We start from the raw sequence: 18,449 nt of genomic DNA, 5'->3' as shown, positions 1-18,449 counted from the left end.
TTTTTTACCGATGAATATTATACCAAAAATTTAATACTTTCAATTTTGTTACCGATAAGTATTATACTAGAAATTTTATTGTTTAAGTGTTAACTCTTTTAATATCTACCAACAACCTATATTGAGTCCGTTTACCTTAAATATCAAAAGTTAATAGCAAAATATTTTTGAAATGGGTTTTTAGAAAACCAAGATGAGTTTTTTAAAGATTTTGGGAATGTTGGCTCAATGAGCTTTTTAATGTGGGTCAAATCTCAATAGTTTTTATAAACTTATTGAAGAAACTCTAAAATTCATGCAACATTTTTTTTTTCTTCCTTCTTTTGAAAAAATGCTAACCAAGATGAAAAATCAAAACATGAAAGAATATTTTTTTTTCTTTTTTTTTTCAATATTTGAAAGACATGTCCATATACATATTTGATATTGATGAAATATTTTTATGTTTTGGATGATAAGGATAATGTAATTACGAATAAAATGAGTGAAAATAAAACAAGATTAATTTCCTACCAAATAAATTCTAAACAAGTAAGAGTTCTAATTTTGCATGCATAAAATTACATTAAGTAATAAACACATGCACATGCACAAGACTAAAATCAAGTCTAAACATGCTATTGCATATAATCCTTACATATGAGAATGAGTATGCAAAATTAAAAGACTTGGCCAACATAATAAATAATACTATTTTTAATTCCAATAATGTTTAGAACACAAATAATAATATTTTTTTATATTAAAACTTTGAATTATTATAAAAATAATAATATTATAACAACAATAATAATATCTTTGAGATGAATACTTTGTATTTTAAGAAAACTAATAATATTGACAACGCAAATTATAATATTTTTTCTATTAATACTTAGAATTATTAAATATTTTTAATAATATTACGCTGCGGGCTCACTTTTTATTTTTATTAAAAATGCCATAAAAAATTATAATATAAATAATAATATTTTCTTTCACATTTATTAATTATTTTATTAACAATATTAATTATAATAAAAATAATAATATTTAGAATCCTAGAACGCATGAACATTGAGTCTTGATGAAGGACCCAATAGATTTGGATCTTTATACTAGACCCATTGATCATGGATCATGACGCTCGACCTATTCCCTTTGAGTCTGGAGCCATGACCCAAGCACCACTTGTCTCCAATGGGGCGCGATCATGGCTCCCACAGCGTAACACAAGCGTCACGTGTGCGTTGAAGAGTGCTCAGCCCCAGGCAGGCAGCCCAAGCACCACGTGTGCGCACAGATGTGCCCAACACCCCTCCCGCATGACGCTTGGATCCTGCAGGCTACAACCTCCCCACATGCCTCTACCAACAACGTACTTCTTAGTGAAAACATTTACAGTCTCCAGTATCCATGTTATACTGTAGAATAGTCCAATCAACAATCAATTCACTAACAATGAATAATATTCCATATTACATGAAACGATGAATTTTAGTTATAGTTAATAAAACCTCGAAAGCCAACAATATAGACTTAATTCTATCAAGATGAATTGACTAGTAGATTGTAACAGGAGCGTGACGTTCACGACAAGCAGTTCTCTTGGCAGTCAAGAACAGAACAACGCATTTCAGTTTGCAGCACAAGCCACTACAGAGAGATAAATTACTTTGGATTTTGACGTTGATGAATTTTTGGGTTTTAGTAGTCTTCTACTATAAACACACACTAGTTTAGATAAATTATATGCATATAAGTACAATAGATGCCTTTTATAATTAAAAACAAACACAGACGCAACTTGTTTTTAAAAAATATTTTACGGTAATTATTATCCTTATCGATTATATAGCATAGGCCTAGAATAGCAGCCAATAATTCTACTTTTAAAGGAAGAAAAATGCTTCAAGTTTGCCAGAAACGAGGGATCCATTAATTTCCTAGCTACTGCAACCCTGAGGAAAGACGTCTAAACATTTAGTATCTGATTGTTTCTGGAAAAATGGTTTATGAAAAATTAATTTTAAAATTTTTTTGTATTTATTTATTAATAAAAAAAACTTTGCAGTTAATGAAAAATACTTTCTGGTTAAAAGAAAATTTAACTTGTTTTTCAGAAAAGTGTTTTCTTTTTATTTTAGACGGAAACACTTTTCAGAAGTTGTGAAAAAATTAAAAATATTATATTATTTGCTGATTATATCAAATTTGGTCCTTAAACTTTTGATTACTATATATATATATTTTTTGAATATTTTTTTTTCAATTTCATCCCTGAAAATTTAATTTTTATATTAATTTTGGTCCTTATTTATATAATTGTTATTTGCTTTTTCCTTATCATTTTTTAATTGAAATTTTTTATTTATCAAATTTGATCCTCATTCTTTTGATTGTTACTTATTTTATTTGAAATAATTTATGAAATTATATATATATTTTTTCAATTTTATTTTCATTCAACTTTTTAATTTGTAAGATTTGTTCCTTTTTATTTTAATAAACTTGAAAAAAATAAAATATTAATAAGTTATTTTCCAGCTCATTTTCCTTGACATAACCAAACATTAGAAAGTGTTTTCCAATTTATTTTCTATCACACTACCAAATATCGAAAAATAATTCACTTTTCTAAAATTTATTTTTCCAAAACTTCTTTTAAAAACAACTACTTTCCAGCAAGCAAACGGAGCTGACAAACAAAGAATAACATAAACAAAAATAATTATGGTGGTAATTAGCATCCTATAGAGTATTGATATAATGGAATCAGATTTAAACAATAGGAGAAATATCACACAAACATAGGAGCATCCGACTTGATAAGCTGGTGGAGTACTTACATCAAGAGCTATCGTCCAACTAAACAAAATCAACCTTATATTTTATAATAATAAACCTGATCATTTATTTCAACCGTGGGCATATTTGAGCCTGTAATGGATTTTTCATCACTACTGTGAATTCTTCTTTCTCAGACAAATCAACATCATCTCCATCCACAGCTTTCCACTCAAATCTCCAAATCAAATTAGCTACAAAGTACTCCAAATGCAGCATTGCTAGACCATAAGCAGGACATATTCTCCTCCCAGCCCCAAATGGCATCATCTTTATCTCTCTGCTTCCTGTTATATCAAATGTTTCCCCTCCACTATTTAGAAACCTTTCAGGCTTGAATGCCATAGGATCCTCCCACACCTTCGGATTCCACCCCATTTCAGCCACCATAAAATTTATATTTCCATCTTTTGGTACCACATATTTACCCAGCACTACATCTTCCGTCACCGCATGTGGCAATACGAAATGGCCTGGCGGGTGCCTCCTTAACCCTTCTAGAATTATTGCTTTTAGATATGGCATCTTTTGCAACTCCTCTTCTTTTATATTCTCTTCACCTTCTTGCACAACCCCTTTAATCTCCATGAATAGCTTCTCTTGGATTTGCGGGTACTTAACTAGATTTGCCATGATCCATTGCAACGCTGTTGAAGTAGTATCTGTTCCTCCGTCAAGAAACTCTGAGCACAGGCTGACCATTTCCTCTTCCTTGAGCTTTCTTTTCTCTTCCGGAAGCTCCAAAGCCAGTATGGTGTCACAATAGGACAAAACATACTCATCTTCATAGTCTTTCTTGTCCTCTTTACTTTTGTTTACCCTCTCTTCCTTGGCCTTCTTTCTTGCTCTTATCAATGGAATCAAAACATCTTCTTGGCATTTTCGAAGGCGAAACAGCTCCCTCCAACGGTTGTGCAACAAGATCTTTGTCACTCCTGGCCAGAAATTGAGTATGTTGAAACTACCGAAATTCACTATCATTTGTCGCTGAACTTCCATAATTTTTTTTATCTGATTTTCATCAAGCTTTTCTCCAAAACACATCAGGACTAGTAGACAAAACATGGCATATTGAAAATGTTCCATTACACAAATAGGACGACCGGCTTTCGCTTGAGATTCGAAGCGATTCTGGAGGATTTGCAGAACCCAGTTGCGTGCATGAGTGTAAGATTTCACACGCGATGGGTGGAGGATTTCTGCTGTGAGGTTACGCCGCAGAAGTCGCCATGTTGGACCGTAAGAGGAAGAACTAATATTATGCTGATTGCTGGTTATAATTTTACTCGTAGCAACAGCTGGTGGGCGGTCCGCAAAAACTGCGCCGCCATGTATTAAAGCCTCATGAGCAAGGGTGCGATCTGCAACGAAGATAGCAGGGCGAGTGCCAATACGGAGGGTAACCATTGGGCCAAACTTGGCATGGAGGGATCGAAGGATTGGCTCTATCTTGATGGCGGACATGCGGAGCCATAGTAAGTGGCCGATGAAAGGAAAGGATAGGGGACCTGGAGGTAGGTTTTTAGTGGTTAAGAAATTGTTGAAGATAATTTTCAAGAAGAGAGAGATGGAAATGGAGACAAGGATAAGGAACCAACTTTCCATACTGAAAAAAATGAAGTGATGAGTTTAGCAGTGGAATGGACTCAGAGTGCGCGTGTATATACATAGGCTAGCAAATTGACTGAGTCAAAATGGGTGGAATTCATCGCTAGCTAGCTTGTTTGTTTTTATGTACGACGTATTGGATTACGTCCTCAATCGTGGCAGAGAGTTATTAAGTTATATTATTATTATATAAAAGAGATATTGGTTTTACCGTGGTTATTTTATTGTTTATACTCTCGTATATCAATGTGGAATTTAATAGTGAATTTTTTAAAAGCCCTTAATTTGATCCTTGAATTTATATCTCGTAAAATTGAGTAATTTTAAACCTAAATTAGTATCTAATTACACATTTTTTTTTTAAAAAGAAAGGGTTAAATTAAAAGATAAAAAAACCTTAAGTGAAAATGAAGGTAAAATAAATGATGCCTTTAAATTTTTTTTGAAAAATTCATTTTAGTTTTTTATTTTTTTAGCTTTTAGGTTAACTGGTCCCTCTAATATTTAGAAATTCAATTTTAATATTATATTTTATGTTATTTTTTTCGAATCTTTTTTGGTGATGGATTGGGAAGGGATTGCTGAATTCCACTATAGATAAGATTTTTGTTGGAAATGATTTCGACTATTAAAATGATCAATTTTTATCTTAAATGGTTTTATATGATAAAAAAATAAAAATTTGTTTTTTTTTATTTGAAAACATCTAAAAAATATAATAAATTAATTTAAAAATATTTAAAAATATTTCTAGAGGTTATGAGTAAAAGATAAGTTTCATAATTTTATTTTAAATCCTTTTTTAAATCAAACTAAGTTATAGTAATCTTCACCGACGTGACGTCCAACCATTTTTTAATTTGCACATGAAATTTTCAATTAAGAGTTTCAGATTTCAAAACTGATCGTTTCATAAAAACAAAAAAATAAAATTGTCTTGGGATTAATTCTATTTTACTTGTTCCAATCTAGATTACTTTACTCGTTCTTTGTCTGTTTTTATATTTGTTTGCATATCTTGTCGTTGGACAAAAAGACCATTAAGCTGTTCAAGATAAAAAATTATAAAATCTCAACAGTCAACAATATGGACTTATTTTTTATCAAGATGAATTGACTAGTAGATTGTAACAGGAGCGTGACGTTCACGACAAACAGTTTTCTTGGCGGTCAAGAACAGAACAACGCATTTCAATTTGCAGCACAAGCCACTACAGAGAGATAAATTACTTTGGATTTTGACGTTGATGAATTTGAGGTGCAACCCTTGATTAAAATGTTGTTTTTGTTACGAGATCGAGTGCCAAGAAATCTTCAAATTGCCCAGCAGAGTAGGTCTTGAATATTCCTTGTAGCTTCCGGGAGACGACCTAATTAGCCATGGAATTTCCATAACTAGATACTGTGTTGGGATTTGCGTCGCATAAAGATGCGAGGCCATCCATTTTCTTGCGAAAATTTCATCGTAGATTAAACAAAAAAATTGTTACTTTTTATTATTATTATTATTATTATTGTGTGTGTGAACATGGATATGTTGGTTGAAATGTGTAATAGAAGTTTTGTATATATTATTCTGGACTTTGGTTTGTACGTATAATTTATAAGGGTATATTTATTGTTTATTAAATCTTAATATTGAATATGTGTGGATGTTTGTTTAGTTGTTTTTCTATACGAGGTCATATATCTTTTTTTCTATGTGTTGTGGCCTTCAAGTCTTTTCTTTTTTTAATACCATTAAATAAAATAAACCAAAGCCTAATTAACATTATTATCTTTTTAGGTCTAATGCTCGTATTTTAATAATTAAGGTTAAGTCTTATTGCTAGGCCCATGTCTTAAAGATCTTAGGTTTTATTAGTCTTCTACCATAAACACACACATAGTTTAGATAAATTATAAGCATATAATCACAATAGATGCATTTTTTCATTAAAAAAAAATGTGAAGTAGCTTATTTTAGAAAGAATATTTTATGGTAATTATTATCTTTTTTTATTATATAATTAGTCCCTTACTTAGAACCTTTAAAGACTTGTTAGGATTTTCTAGTTATCATAGAGTTAGGTCGTAACTTCTTTTTCTAGTTTTATTCTTATCAATTCTAATTAGCTCGATGAGATCTCCCTGCAATATATATATATATATATATATAAAATCTAAAATGTAAGGACTAAAATGATTGTCAAGAGTTTTTAGGAGTAAAAGGGAAACAAAATAAATTGAAACTAGCTCAAGTAGTTATCATAAATTGAAAGATAATAAAGTTAAGTTAAGAAGGAGTAAAAGGGTAAAAAAATTGTTTGGTACTGATTTTTTAACATACTCGTTAGAAAATAAACAATGAAGTTGCTCTAAGACTGGAGATCTCAAGATCAATGCTTGTAATTTTTGTATAGAAACACAAAAATATCAACTCAATAGGAAAACTCTTCTTGAAAAAAGCGTAAGTCTAAACTAATTTAGACTCCCTATATTTCACTTTACAGAAGAAAAAAAAAGACATTCATTCCAGGCAGAGAATTACCCTCGAATAAGTACTAGCCTATATATGAAAGAAACCCTTTATGTTAAAGTATCTACACCCATATGTTTACCTCACATCGATAAATCTACTTATCAAAAGGGGTCTGATAAAGCCTTGAAATGAATAATGCTTCTAGCCCTGAGGATTCATTCAGTTAAGTTGATGAGCAAGTCATATGCGCTCGTCAAGACCAATAATCAATAGAGACATAAACTCCCTTACAAAAGCCACTTGAAGGCGAAATGAATTTCTCGATCTAAAACAAGTTTTTTGGGACTTATTCTTCTCATACTTTATTTTGACCAATAATCAGTACGGGTCAAAGAAAAGAAAAATTCAATCAACAATAAGAATGACACAAAATAACATGTATAATAGTAAGTCTAGACATATATGTTGTAGAAATAATATTGTTAAATACTTGTTATTGAATATTATTAATTCCATTTACTATATAAAGTCAAAGAAAAATATTGCAAATCTGTTAACTAAAGGTTTGTCAAGAGAACTTATATATAATTCATTAAGGGAAATAGGCTGAAAACCTTTAAAGATGAAAGAATATAATGATAATAATCTTAATTAGTTGATTAGAGATCTCAAAATTTAGATTCAAAGAAAAAACTTAATTATGTAATATTCTACATAACACTACGAAATTATCATTTCATGCATATTTCTATGATGGAAAAGGTGCTAGTTGTAGCTTGAAAAATGATGAGTTGTGCTCTTAGTAGTTTTTATCTATTTATATACCAAGAAGGGTATAGCAAAATACTTCTAATAAATAATTATTTATATATGTGAGAAACATGATTATTTCATTGAGAATTTATAAAAGGTTGAATTCTCTAATGCACCTATGAATCTAGGAATTGATCAAGATCAAAATTAATTCAACAGTGAGAATTAAAGAAAAATATTTAGGCAAAGAATTATATGAATATTATTATCTAGATTTACATAAAATAATGAATAGTTCAAGATATTATGTTCATTAAATAATCGAGTAAATTTAGTGGCATATTACTAATAAAGGTTCAAAGTTAAGAATTATTTATCCTGAAATAGTGATTCATTAAATTATTATCTCTTTATAAGTCTTCAAGTATTTAAATAGTAGTCAGACAATTTTCATCATGTAAAGGATTGTTAGGAATTTGTTTTAAAAAAATGATTAGTAGGCATATTTGATACTAAATTAAAAGTGATATCTACTCACTTTTATGGTTAAACCTTATTAGAAATTATTCTCTAAAAAAAGTTATTTAACATGGAACATGAATATAATTAAAATAAATTATGAGCAAATGAGAAAGTAATAAAAAAAAAATCTTTGGTTGACATGTTTTTTGTGAAACCTAAAAACATATACAAGATTTTCCTGTGTAATTTATTCAGTGAAAAGTTAAAAACTTAAAAATAAGCTCGTAAAGTACTAAATCTTTTGGTAGGGAAGAGGACCTATAAAAAGTGGATTTTAGACTTAAACTACATACGCATGCTTGCTCGGCTTGAGCACTAAGAGGGTCTTAGGTGTAGGCTTGAGTTTGTTTGTTTGGTTTATAGATTTTGATTAGCAGTGTGATTAATTTAGATGGTGTTGTTGGGATTTATCAAACTAATTGCAAGCAATTTATTTACATAATAATAAAGCCTAAACACAAATAATATAATCCTTGACGATAATTTATTCTGTTTTTTTTTTTTTTACATTCTATGGGCTTCAACTCTACACTAAACTATTTGTTATAGTTTTTTATCTTTAAAATAATAAAATTATTGTACATGTGGCTGGATTTCACATTGGTCTAATCAGAAAAGAAGTATAGTTATTTCCTTTCTTATTATTAATTGACTTCATATATACATATATATACATACACACACACATGTCCATCGTTTACTGGTTCTCGTTTACTAAGTCAATTGATGGGTTATTAATATATAATATTGTTTCACTCGTAAATAAAAAGAAAGGAAAGTACGGATTCACATCAGCTATACATGTTCCTGGCGATTGAAGAAGTTGTAAGCATACGTATATCAAAATGAAAATCCTAGCCTTACTTTGTGTAATTAAAATCGATAATCCAAGAGGATTGAGGTAAGGGTTTATGAGTTTTGTTTTTTGTTTGGTCATGTAAATAAATATTTCTATGATTTTTGAATTCTATATGAATATTATGCTAATTAATAATCTTAAACTAGAAGATAAATCTTGAAAATAATTTGTTTGGATGTCTTGGTGTGAACAATTACAATTATTGATTTTTTTTATGAATTAAAACCTGTAATTACGACTCATTGGTTAAGAAGTGAGATAAGAATTTATGAAATCATGATATAAATCTCATCACCTACAATGTAAAAGAATCGTAGTGTTTCCTATTTCCTCCATTCTTATTTCTTAGTCCGTTTTTCAATTAACTTGTTAGATATTTATTTTGGATTTATACAATATATACTCCAGTCGTTTTTACACTTGCTTTTAATGTTTTTTAAAAAATTATAATTTGCATTTTAAACTTTCTTGTACGTTTCAGTTTACATCTTAAATCCTTTTATAATTTAGTCTACTTTACGCTCACTAATAATTTAAACTATCATTTTTAAAAATAATAAGTGTAAAAACACTAAACTATAAAATGATTATGGTAATTTTTCCTTTATATAATTATAAAATATAATAAAAAGCACGGTAATTTACTGTTTCATTACACTTAGAGACAATGTTAATTGCACTATAAGCTAATAGTGCCTGGGAAATGTTATTTTGTCCCTTGAAGTTTTTTTTTATAATTTGATTCATGAATTTTTTTTATTTTTATGTTTTAGCACTTAAAATTAATTTTTATTATATTTTTGTCTTTAGATTTTGAAAAATAAGAGAGAAAGTCACCAAAAAAAGATAAAAAAAAGAGAAAGATTTTGACTGACTACATTCTAGCCATATGTTTTGCACTTTAAACAAGTAAAAAGAATAAATCAGGATTCATAAGTTTTTTAATCAGTTTTATTTTTTAGGATAATTAGAGGGTATTATGAGAATGAGAATGATGTTATTAAAGTTTTTATGATATTTTTTAGATATTTTTAAATAAAAATAAGTTGAAAATTAAATTTTAGAACTCTAAACAGTTAAACCTTGCTTTTCCAGTCACAGGAGGTTATCGAAAAATAAACTAGTTGACAAAAGTCATACTATCCATCTTATTTTTTTAAAAAAAAATATATAAGATGGACAATCTATTGTTCACATATTTAAAAAGAAAACAAAACCAAGAGTGTGAGGGTGAACATGAGCCTAGCCTCGCACGCGCTTGAGCTCTTTTATTTTGGCCAAACGTGCATGGCTGCATACCTATTCTTTTAGGCCCTTGCATTCCTATCCTTTTAGCCCATGCATGCCTAGCATTTTTTGGATGGAACTTCATTTTTTCTTCTCTTCCATTTAAATTTTTAAAACTTTATAGTAAAACCATCTCTAAATAAAATAATTAAAATAATATTTAAAAATATATCCAATCATGCATAGTTTTCGAATAAACTAAGAACTTTTTATGTTAAGATTATCAAATACTTTATATATAATTATATATTTAACTTGAACTATTTATTCTTTTATTAAGAATAATTGAGACATTATTTTTTATTTTTGGTTGAAAAATTACTAATTTGCTTTCTTTATGCCATTCGTATATCAATCAAATGTGAGGTCTACAAACCTTTACTGAGTTGAATCACTCACTAATCACAAAGCTATGTATAGTTCTTAACGTTTTTAATTAACTAAAAAAACCTAAAACGCGTAGCGTAGAGGATTCATTGTGCAAAATGTGTTATGGATCCCCTTACATGGCATTAGATGAACTGTTCGGAATACTATGTTTTTGATATCTTTTTTTATTTGGCTCTTATAGGACTAAATTATTTGTTGATTTGTTGGGAAAGAGTATTATTGAAAGACAAGGGACCGAAGTAAAAAACATATAGTGAATGGATGACTTTAAAAAGTTTGGGCAAAATCCCTAGACTTTACCGATTATAGATATTAGGTCCTTTTCGTTTCCAAATTAGAGAGAAAAATCAATTTTGATTCAAACTTTATTTTTTTTATTTTTTAGCCTTTGGTGTGAGAGAAAGTCATTGGAATCCTATGCTAAAGAGAGAAAATTTATATTGGCACGGATTTCAGGCACTGTTGAAATTGATGTTAAGTTGTTTCTTTTGATGATGAGAGCTCACATTAGAGTTTTTTACATTGAAATTGACGAGAAAAATAGATCTAATCTTAGTAAGATTTTTTTTTCAGATTGATTTCGAGTTTTGAGATGATTTTTTTTTTTTGAGGTCATGATAGGTTTATCAAGTTGCATATGATGTTTTCTAGGTATTTTGGGTAAAAACAAAAGTATTGAAAAATCAGTTTTTAGGTAAAAAAAACTATAAGCCTTGTTTTTTCAACCACCATAATGGCTAGAAACTGGGCAATACAGACGACGCATCATCTTACTCTTTTGTTTTCAAAACAATTAGGGTGCAGATGCGAAAACAAAAACAAAGGGCCCATCCACGTAGACCCTAATGAAATGGGTCAAGCAGACGAGCCTGACTTGTCAAGACTAGCAGCGCCTAACCTTTTCTTTTTAAAAAATATATTTTTTTTATTTTTTTTAAATTAATAATTTTTTTATTTTTTAAAAAAAATTATTTTTTACTTATATTTAGATTAATACTCCTCTTTTTTATTTTGTTAGAGAACTTTTTTAAATGACAATTGTTTTTTGTTTTTTTTGTACGCATTTAATTTTTGAAGAAATTTTTCTGATTCATCTATAATTTTTTTAATATTTTGTATAGATGAAATTTATTTTTAAAATAAAAAAGTATTTTTTTCAGATAATATTTCTAATATGTGTAGCTTTACATATTATTATTTTTTTATTTTATTCAATCAATTTAATGTGTGTGTTTATTTCTATTATCATTTGACTAAATAAAAAATTATTTTAATAAAAACAATTGTCAAATATAATCGGTTTAATGTTTCGTCTTGTGAGATTAAATATCTTAATCTACACATGTTTCTCGATTTTTTTTAATTTTATTTTTAGTTATCATTTATGATTTTTTTTCATTTATTAACATACATATTTCTTGATTTATTTGATTATATATATGCATAAACATTTTGATTTTCACTTAGATTTTTTTTAACTACAAAAATATAAAAGCCTATATATATAATGTTTTTTGTTGGAAAAAAAAATATTTAACCCGCGAAGAAATATATTGGGCAGTCAAGTATCTAGTAATCTTTTTTATTGTTTTTTATAGGTAGAACTTCCGTGCAATCATGCATTTTAATGATAAAATCTTTATATGAAAAAACTAAACTTATGATTAAAAAGAATTGTTAATTAAAATTAAAAGAAATGAATGAATAAAAAAAGGGTTTTCTAAAGAAAACAAATTCTCATAAATTTAAATTATTTGAATTCTTACTAATTGCTATTCTATTTTCTTTTAATTTGTATTAAAAAATCATAATAATGATCAAAAAGTCATGTTTATGTCAAATAAAGAAAACACAAAAATAAAAAAAGACCTAATTTTTAGTGAATAAATATATTTTCACTCTATATTTAAATCATTAAGAAAAAGTAATAATTGAATAAAAAAAATAACCCCACGATAACGAACAGGAAAGAAATTGTATTTATCTAAAATGCAAACCAAATTCATATCATTAAGAAAAAAAATAGTTCTACAAACAAGAAGTATGGCCGTAGTGAATGCCAGCTACTTACAAGGCTTTAGCTTGGTTGCTATAAACCCATGTTTGTTATTTTGTTCTGATGTTGAGGTGGTAGCCAATTTTTCATTTGGGCCATCTAGATGCTTAAGATTTCAGTTTTCATAAATTTAATCTTGTTTTGGGTCATGGTTTTATTTTAGATTAAGATTGTATACATGGAGTGTTGCACTCGATATCATAATGACCTGTCCTCTTTCCAATAAAAAAGGATATTTTTTTGTTTGAAAAGGAGGAATGGTCTTAACTTTTTTATAAAAAAATCATCTAATATTATAATCACTAAAAAATCCTAATTGATCAACAAAAAATTATGGGAAGGAACTAGTTATGCTGAAGATAAAATACAATCATCTTAAAATATCTTATCTCACTAGTCTACATTGCTTATATTGTCTTTTATTCCTAATAATTTATTGTGCCTAGTCTACCACTAGTATATATACAAGATGATAATAGGTTTACTGCAATGATTTAAACTTTACTTGTTGGTTTTTAAACCTAGTTATTTTAAAGTCAGATTTATTTTCACCACTCTCGGTTATTACCTTTCGATAACACTTGGTGAATTGAAAATTCTAAGATTGGTCACTCTTAATTATAACATGTGACTAATTGTCAATCAAGTTATGTTAGTGAATGATTCGTTGGTCTATTTTGGGCTCATTGAACCTTGCTCAAATCGTAAGAAAGGCTCTCGGAATGTGTCTCAATAAGGTTCACCTATCCTTTGACATCAGGGTTTCACTCGCAATATTTGATGAATGAAGACTTCATACTCTTGATTCATACTTGGATTTAATTGGTGAATATTAGACTAAAAATCTTTTTAATTCTTCTGATTTGTTATAAGTGAATATTAAACTGAAAATCTAATACTTCTAATTTTTTTACTGATGAATATTAGACTGAAAATTTAATACTTTCAATTTTGTTACCGATAAATATTAGACTAGAAATTTTATTGTTTAAGTGTTAATCCTTTAAATATCCAACAACCTATATTGAGTCTGTTTACCTTAAATATCAAAAGCCAATAGCAAAATATATTTGAAATGGGATTTTAGAAAATCAAAATGAGTTTTTTAAAGATTTTAGGAATGTTGGCTCAATGAGCCTTTTAATGTGGGTCAAATCTCAATGGTTTTTATAAACTTATTGAAAAAACCCTAAAATTCATGCAACATTTTTTTTTCTTCCTTTTTTTGAAAAAATGCTAACCAAGATGAAAAATCAAAACATGCAAGAATATTTTTTTCTTGTTTTTTTCAATATTTGAGAAACTTGTCGATATACTATTTGATGGTGATGAAATATTTTCATGTTTTGGATGATAAGGATAATGTAATTTTAAATAAAATGGATGAAAATAAAACAAGATTAATTTCCCACCAAATACATTATAAACAAGTAAGAGTTCTAATTTTACATGCATAAAATTATATTAAGTAATAAACATATGCACATGCACAAGGCTAAAATCAAGTCTAAGCATGCTATTACACATAATCCTTACACATGAAAATAATTATGCAAGATTAAAAGACTTGGCCAACATCATCCCAACACAAAATCATTCTAATAAATATTGTATAATCTTGAAATCTCATCACAAAACACACCAAAATCAATAATAAAACAAGATAATTATTCAAGAGAGGTTTGGGGTTCAAAATAAATCTTTTAAGGCGACCAAAGATGACTGGGATGGGCTGAAACAACAACAAAAACCTGCTGGAAAAAAAAAATCAGTGGCCTTTATGGTTGTTTCAGAGCTATTATAGTTGGTGTGTCGTTGCACGTGCCACTAGCATCTTACCAGCTCATGGATAGATTCGTAGGGTGTGCCAGACCATCCTTCTTCTTGTGGTGCTTCATTGTTCGTATAAAAAGTGAAGCACCTCATTTTTTCTTTTCAAACCTTTTTATTTGTTTTTAATTTTACCTTTCTAATTTGTTTTCTTTTAATTTTATTCTCTAATATTTTATTAATTTTGAATTAGTTATCATAATTTGTTTTGGCTTTGTTTGAATGAGGTTATCACAATTTCAAACAAACATCATGTTATTTGGTTAGTGTTTAATTATCCGAGCGTCTATTTTTGTTATTATATCATTAAGTAAAAAATAATTTTAAATAACAAAGTTGTTAAACTCAATGAAGTTCATGATTCGAGTCATAGGTTTGGTAGGTTAAGTCACAAAACTCGAGTCAATATAATATATTGTCGCTTAATATTAAAAAAATATTATCTTAATAAAAATTCAAGATTGATGTTAGGTTTAATTCAATGTCAATTTAAAAACAAAAATTTAAGCTAATGGGCTGATAAAAAGCAATGTCATAAGGAAACAAGATTGTTCTTGATTGAACCCTAAGGGGTGCAGTTTAATTGGTCAGGCCTTGAGTTTGCTTTCTACAAGTCACTAGTTCGAATCTCATAAACCTTAAAGTCATTGAAGGCATGCATGGTCATTAACATCAGGATCTGTGGGATTAGTCAAGGTACGCGTAAGCTGACTCGGATATCCATGTTAATAATAATAAAAAAAAAACGATTGTTCTTGAATGGGCTTAAAACCCATGAAAGCCATTAATTAAGTAATAAATCTATAAATTATAAAATGTCAAGAGAAGAGTCAAATATATCTCATTATTGAAGGCAAACCATTAAAAAAAAGTTTAAAAAGAAAATGACAAGGCTTTTAATTTACAAAGAAATGACAAGAAAATCATGTACACCCAAAGAATAATGTAATTTTTGTTTTGTTGGAGTCAGTGAACAACAAAAGAAAACCAATTCAGTCTCTAAGCCATAACATTCGAATAAATTTCTCGAGTCCTAAGGATTTGTGGTATAATAGTGTCCGCAGGAACAACTATGGCTTGAGCAAGTGTTTGGTTTCGCCACAGCCCATGATAGATGAGGGCAATTTTCCAACCCTCTCTATACCTTTTTCAAATACCACTCCCATGACCATAAAAAAATGTGACTCAATGTGGCAATGGAATGCCCAAGCTCCAGGATTGTCAGCCTTAAACCTCAAAGCTGTCCAGCCGAAAGGATGAACCGGCACCGTATTCTTCATAATTGGATCGACCAAATTGTAGTTCTTTGGATCATTAATAGGATCGAACTTGCCCTTTCCATAGCCTAGGACCCAAAAGTCATGTCCATGAAGATGCCATGGATGTGTTTCACTATTGTTGGGATTCATAGTGTTTGCATTTTGCAAAATTATATCCACTGTTGAATTGAGCTGAAGCCTGTAGATGGCATCACTTGTAGTAGCATTGGTGTTATTTTGTATAGCAAAAATGTCATAATTTTTGAAATCATAGCCTTCAGGAGGTGGGGTTTGGCTGAAGGTATGAAGCAAATTCTCCTTGAGCGCAATCAAGTAAGGTGTGTGAGGAATATTGAAAGAGACATTATTAACTGACCATCGGACATTACCATTTACCCGATTTTGTGTGTTCAACAACACTATGACCCTGTCAGAGGTTGCAGGAGGGGAATATATGTGGCCTTTGCGAGCCTTAATGGCAACACTTTGATTAAACCGCGGCTCAATATCGTTCCACATTGGCCGGGACGGAGGAATCGTCGGAGGGGATCTCCTGGGATGGTTTGGATAGTAGTTGAAAATGGCTAAGCCTGGTGGAGTAGTGGCATTTCTGCTAACAACATTTGTAGTAGCCCAATAATTTCTTGAAGGGTCTTGGTCAGTTTTCACTAGAACTGAGTATGTCTCGCCGGAGTATATGAATAAATTCTTTACCACAAATGGCTCAACATAGTGACCATCAGCTTCAACAACAGTCAGGCTGTGACCCTGCATAAGAATTATTAAGATGTTAATTAATAACCACCTCATCATTTTATTTTTCTAACTATCTGTAGAATATAAATTGTCAGGAGATTGAAAATACCTCTATCTGGAAACTAAGAGCTGATAAAGCACTCAAGCTACTAATCCTAAGCCGATACGTTTTTCCAGGGACTACAGTCGTAGAATAAAGAGAGCATTCAGGACTTGTATTATTGCAGACATCAGCTTTCAGGGGAGGATTGGCAGCGGAGCAGTCAAATCTTCCCTTTCCTTGTATCAGAAGTGACTGCAATTTTTGTTGCAGGGAACAAGTTTAGTCGTTTGAAACTGATAGCTACCACAGTAAAGTACATTAAAGATATCAAACAAGGGAAATGTTAGATAACTAAGCACCTGAGGCTCCCCAACCCACTGAAAGGGAATTGAAGACAATCCTGCAGCTTGTTCATACGTGCTCTTGTGATACCAATCAGTAAGGATGACGCTCCGATCATAATCATAAGCAAAGGGTTCGGATTCTCCATCGGGAAGCGCTACCCGAATCGATCCATATATCCCAGATTCTCTTTGCATTCCATAATGGGCGTGATATAAGTATGTCCCAGGCTGTATAGAAGATGCAAGAGGTTATTATCATACAGGTAATGTGAAAAAACAGAGCATTACAAAGTGTTAAGACTTGAGGACTTACCCTGTCAACAACAAACTTGTATACGAAAGTGTCTCCAGGCAGAATTGGACACTGAGTGACTCCTTCTGTTCCATCAAACCAAGGTGTTCCAATCTGACGGATTCCGTGCCAATGAATTGCTGTATTCTCAGTTAACAAACTGTTCTTGACCTCAACAATAACTGTGTCGTTCTGCTGTGCATAGATTGTGGGTCCAGGAGTTCTCTCATTAGGGTTTGTTTGGCATTGTGGTTGTGATTGCTTCTCAAATAGCTTTTCGTGCCAAAATACATACCAATGATGTTTTTTTATTTTTTAAAAATCATTTTTGACATCAGCATATCAAAATGATTTGAAAACATTAAAAACATATTAATTTGAAGTTAATAAAAAAATAAAAAATTTTTAAATTTTATCAAAAACGCTTTTGAAACACAGAAACAAAAAGGCATACAATGACCAGCTTCTTATGGCAGTCAGGGGATTTGTACTCATACTTGAGCTCAAATTTGTAGTGACGAATTCTAGCCTCGGCTATTGGTATGTTTATCAGAGATATCACGAAAAAACACAGAGCCAAGAATTTCATCATGGCAATGCTTTTGGATTCTGAAAGCTGATAACCACTCATGTATTCAAAATGTTTTCCCGAGGCAGGTTACCCCTCTATGGCGCTAAATGAAATGAATATGTGATTGTCGTACTTCGGAATCTCCAAAGCACTCTCTTTATAGTTCTGTGTGTGGAATAGGCTTCTCTTTTTCTATGATGAGCTTGAAAAGTCCGAGTCAAAATAAATCTGGAAGTGGTAAGTTCATGTTCTTGTCTTTTTATGGCTGGATTTCACCAAGACCTAATCAGAAAAACGCGTAACAGTGACGAGTATCATCTACTAAAGTGTCTTTTATAAAGGAAAATATACATGTATATCTGGGCTTTGATTATTTGGTATTGTGGTTGGAACTGTGTTTTGTTCCAACCACAATTTTTAATCGTTTGGTAAGTATTTGAAACATAGATTTTGAAGATGGATCCCACTGAAAATTAAGTTTATACCGCCGGTTCTGTGAAGTAAAAAATTACTGCTTTTCAATTCACTTTTGCCCGTCTACTGCCAAGAGAAAGAAAATCTCAAGGGCCCACCCAATTTCTTGTTTGCTTCC

At 30.1% G+C, this 18,449-nt stretch overlaps 2 protein-coding genes across 2 annotated transcripts; both read right to left on the bottom strand.

The window, feature by feature from the left end:
- Positions 1–2,710: 2,710 nt before the first annotated feature.
- On the bottom strand, positions 2,711–4,485 carry LOC133672389 (cytochrome P450 89A2-like). The gene has a single exon (XM_062092792.1). It carries the CDS (start codon positions 4,429–4,431, stop codon positions 2,893–2,895), a length of 1,539 nt encoding a protein of 512 aa, XP_061948776.1. The 5' UTR covers positions 4,432–4,485; the 3' UTR covers positions 2,711–2,892.
- Positions 4,486–15,464: 10,979 nt separating this feature from the next.
- LOC133672842 (L-ascorbate oxidase-like) lies at positions 15,465–18,087 on the bottom strand. Its single transcript, XM_062093381.1, has 5 exons — positions 17,729–18,087; positions 17,308–17,511; positions 17,010–17,222; positions 16,717–16,902; positions 15,465–16,619 (listed from the first exon to the last, which is right to left on the bottom strand). The coding sequence occupies exons 1-5, from the start codon at positions 17,915–17,917 to the stop codon at positions 15,663–15,665; spliced, it is 1,749 nt and encodes a 582-aa protein (XP_061949365.1). The 5' UTR covers positions 17,918–18,087; the 3' UTR covers positions 15,465–15,662.
- Positions 18,088–18,449: the final 362 nt, after the last annotated feature.

This window comes from Populus nigra, chromosome 14, assembly GCF_951802175.1.
Source record: "Populus nigra chromosome 14, ddPopNigr1.1, whole genome shotgun sequence".
NCBI lineage: Eukaryota > Viridiplantae > Streptophyta > Magnoliopsida > Malpighiales > Salicaceae > Populus > Populus nigra.
Note: the sequence above shows the minus strand (reverse complement) of the source record. Positions and strands in the feature narration are given on the sequence as shown.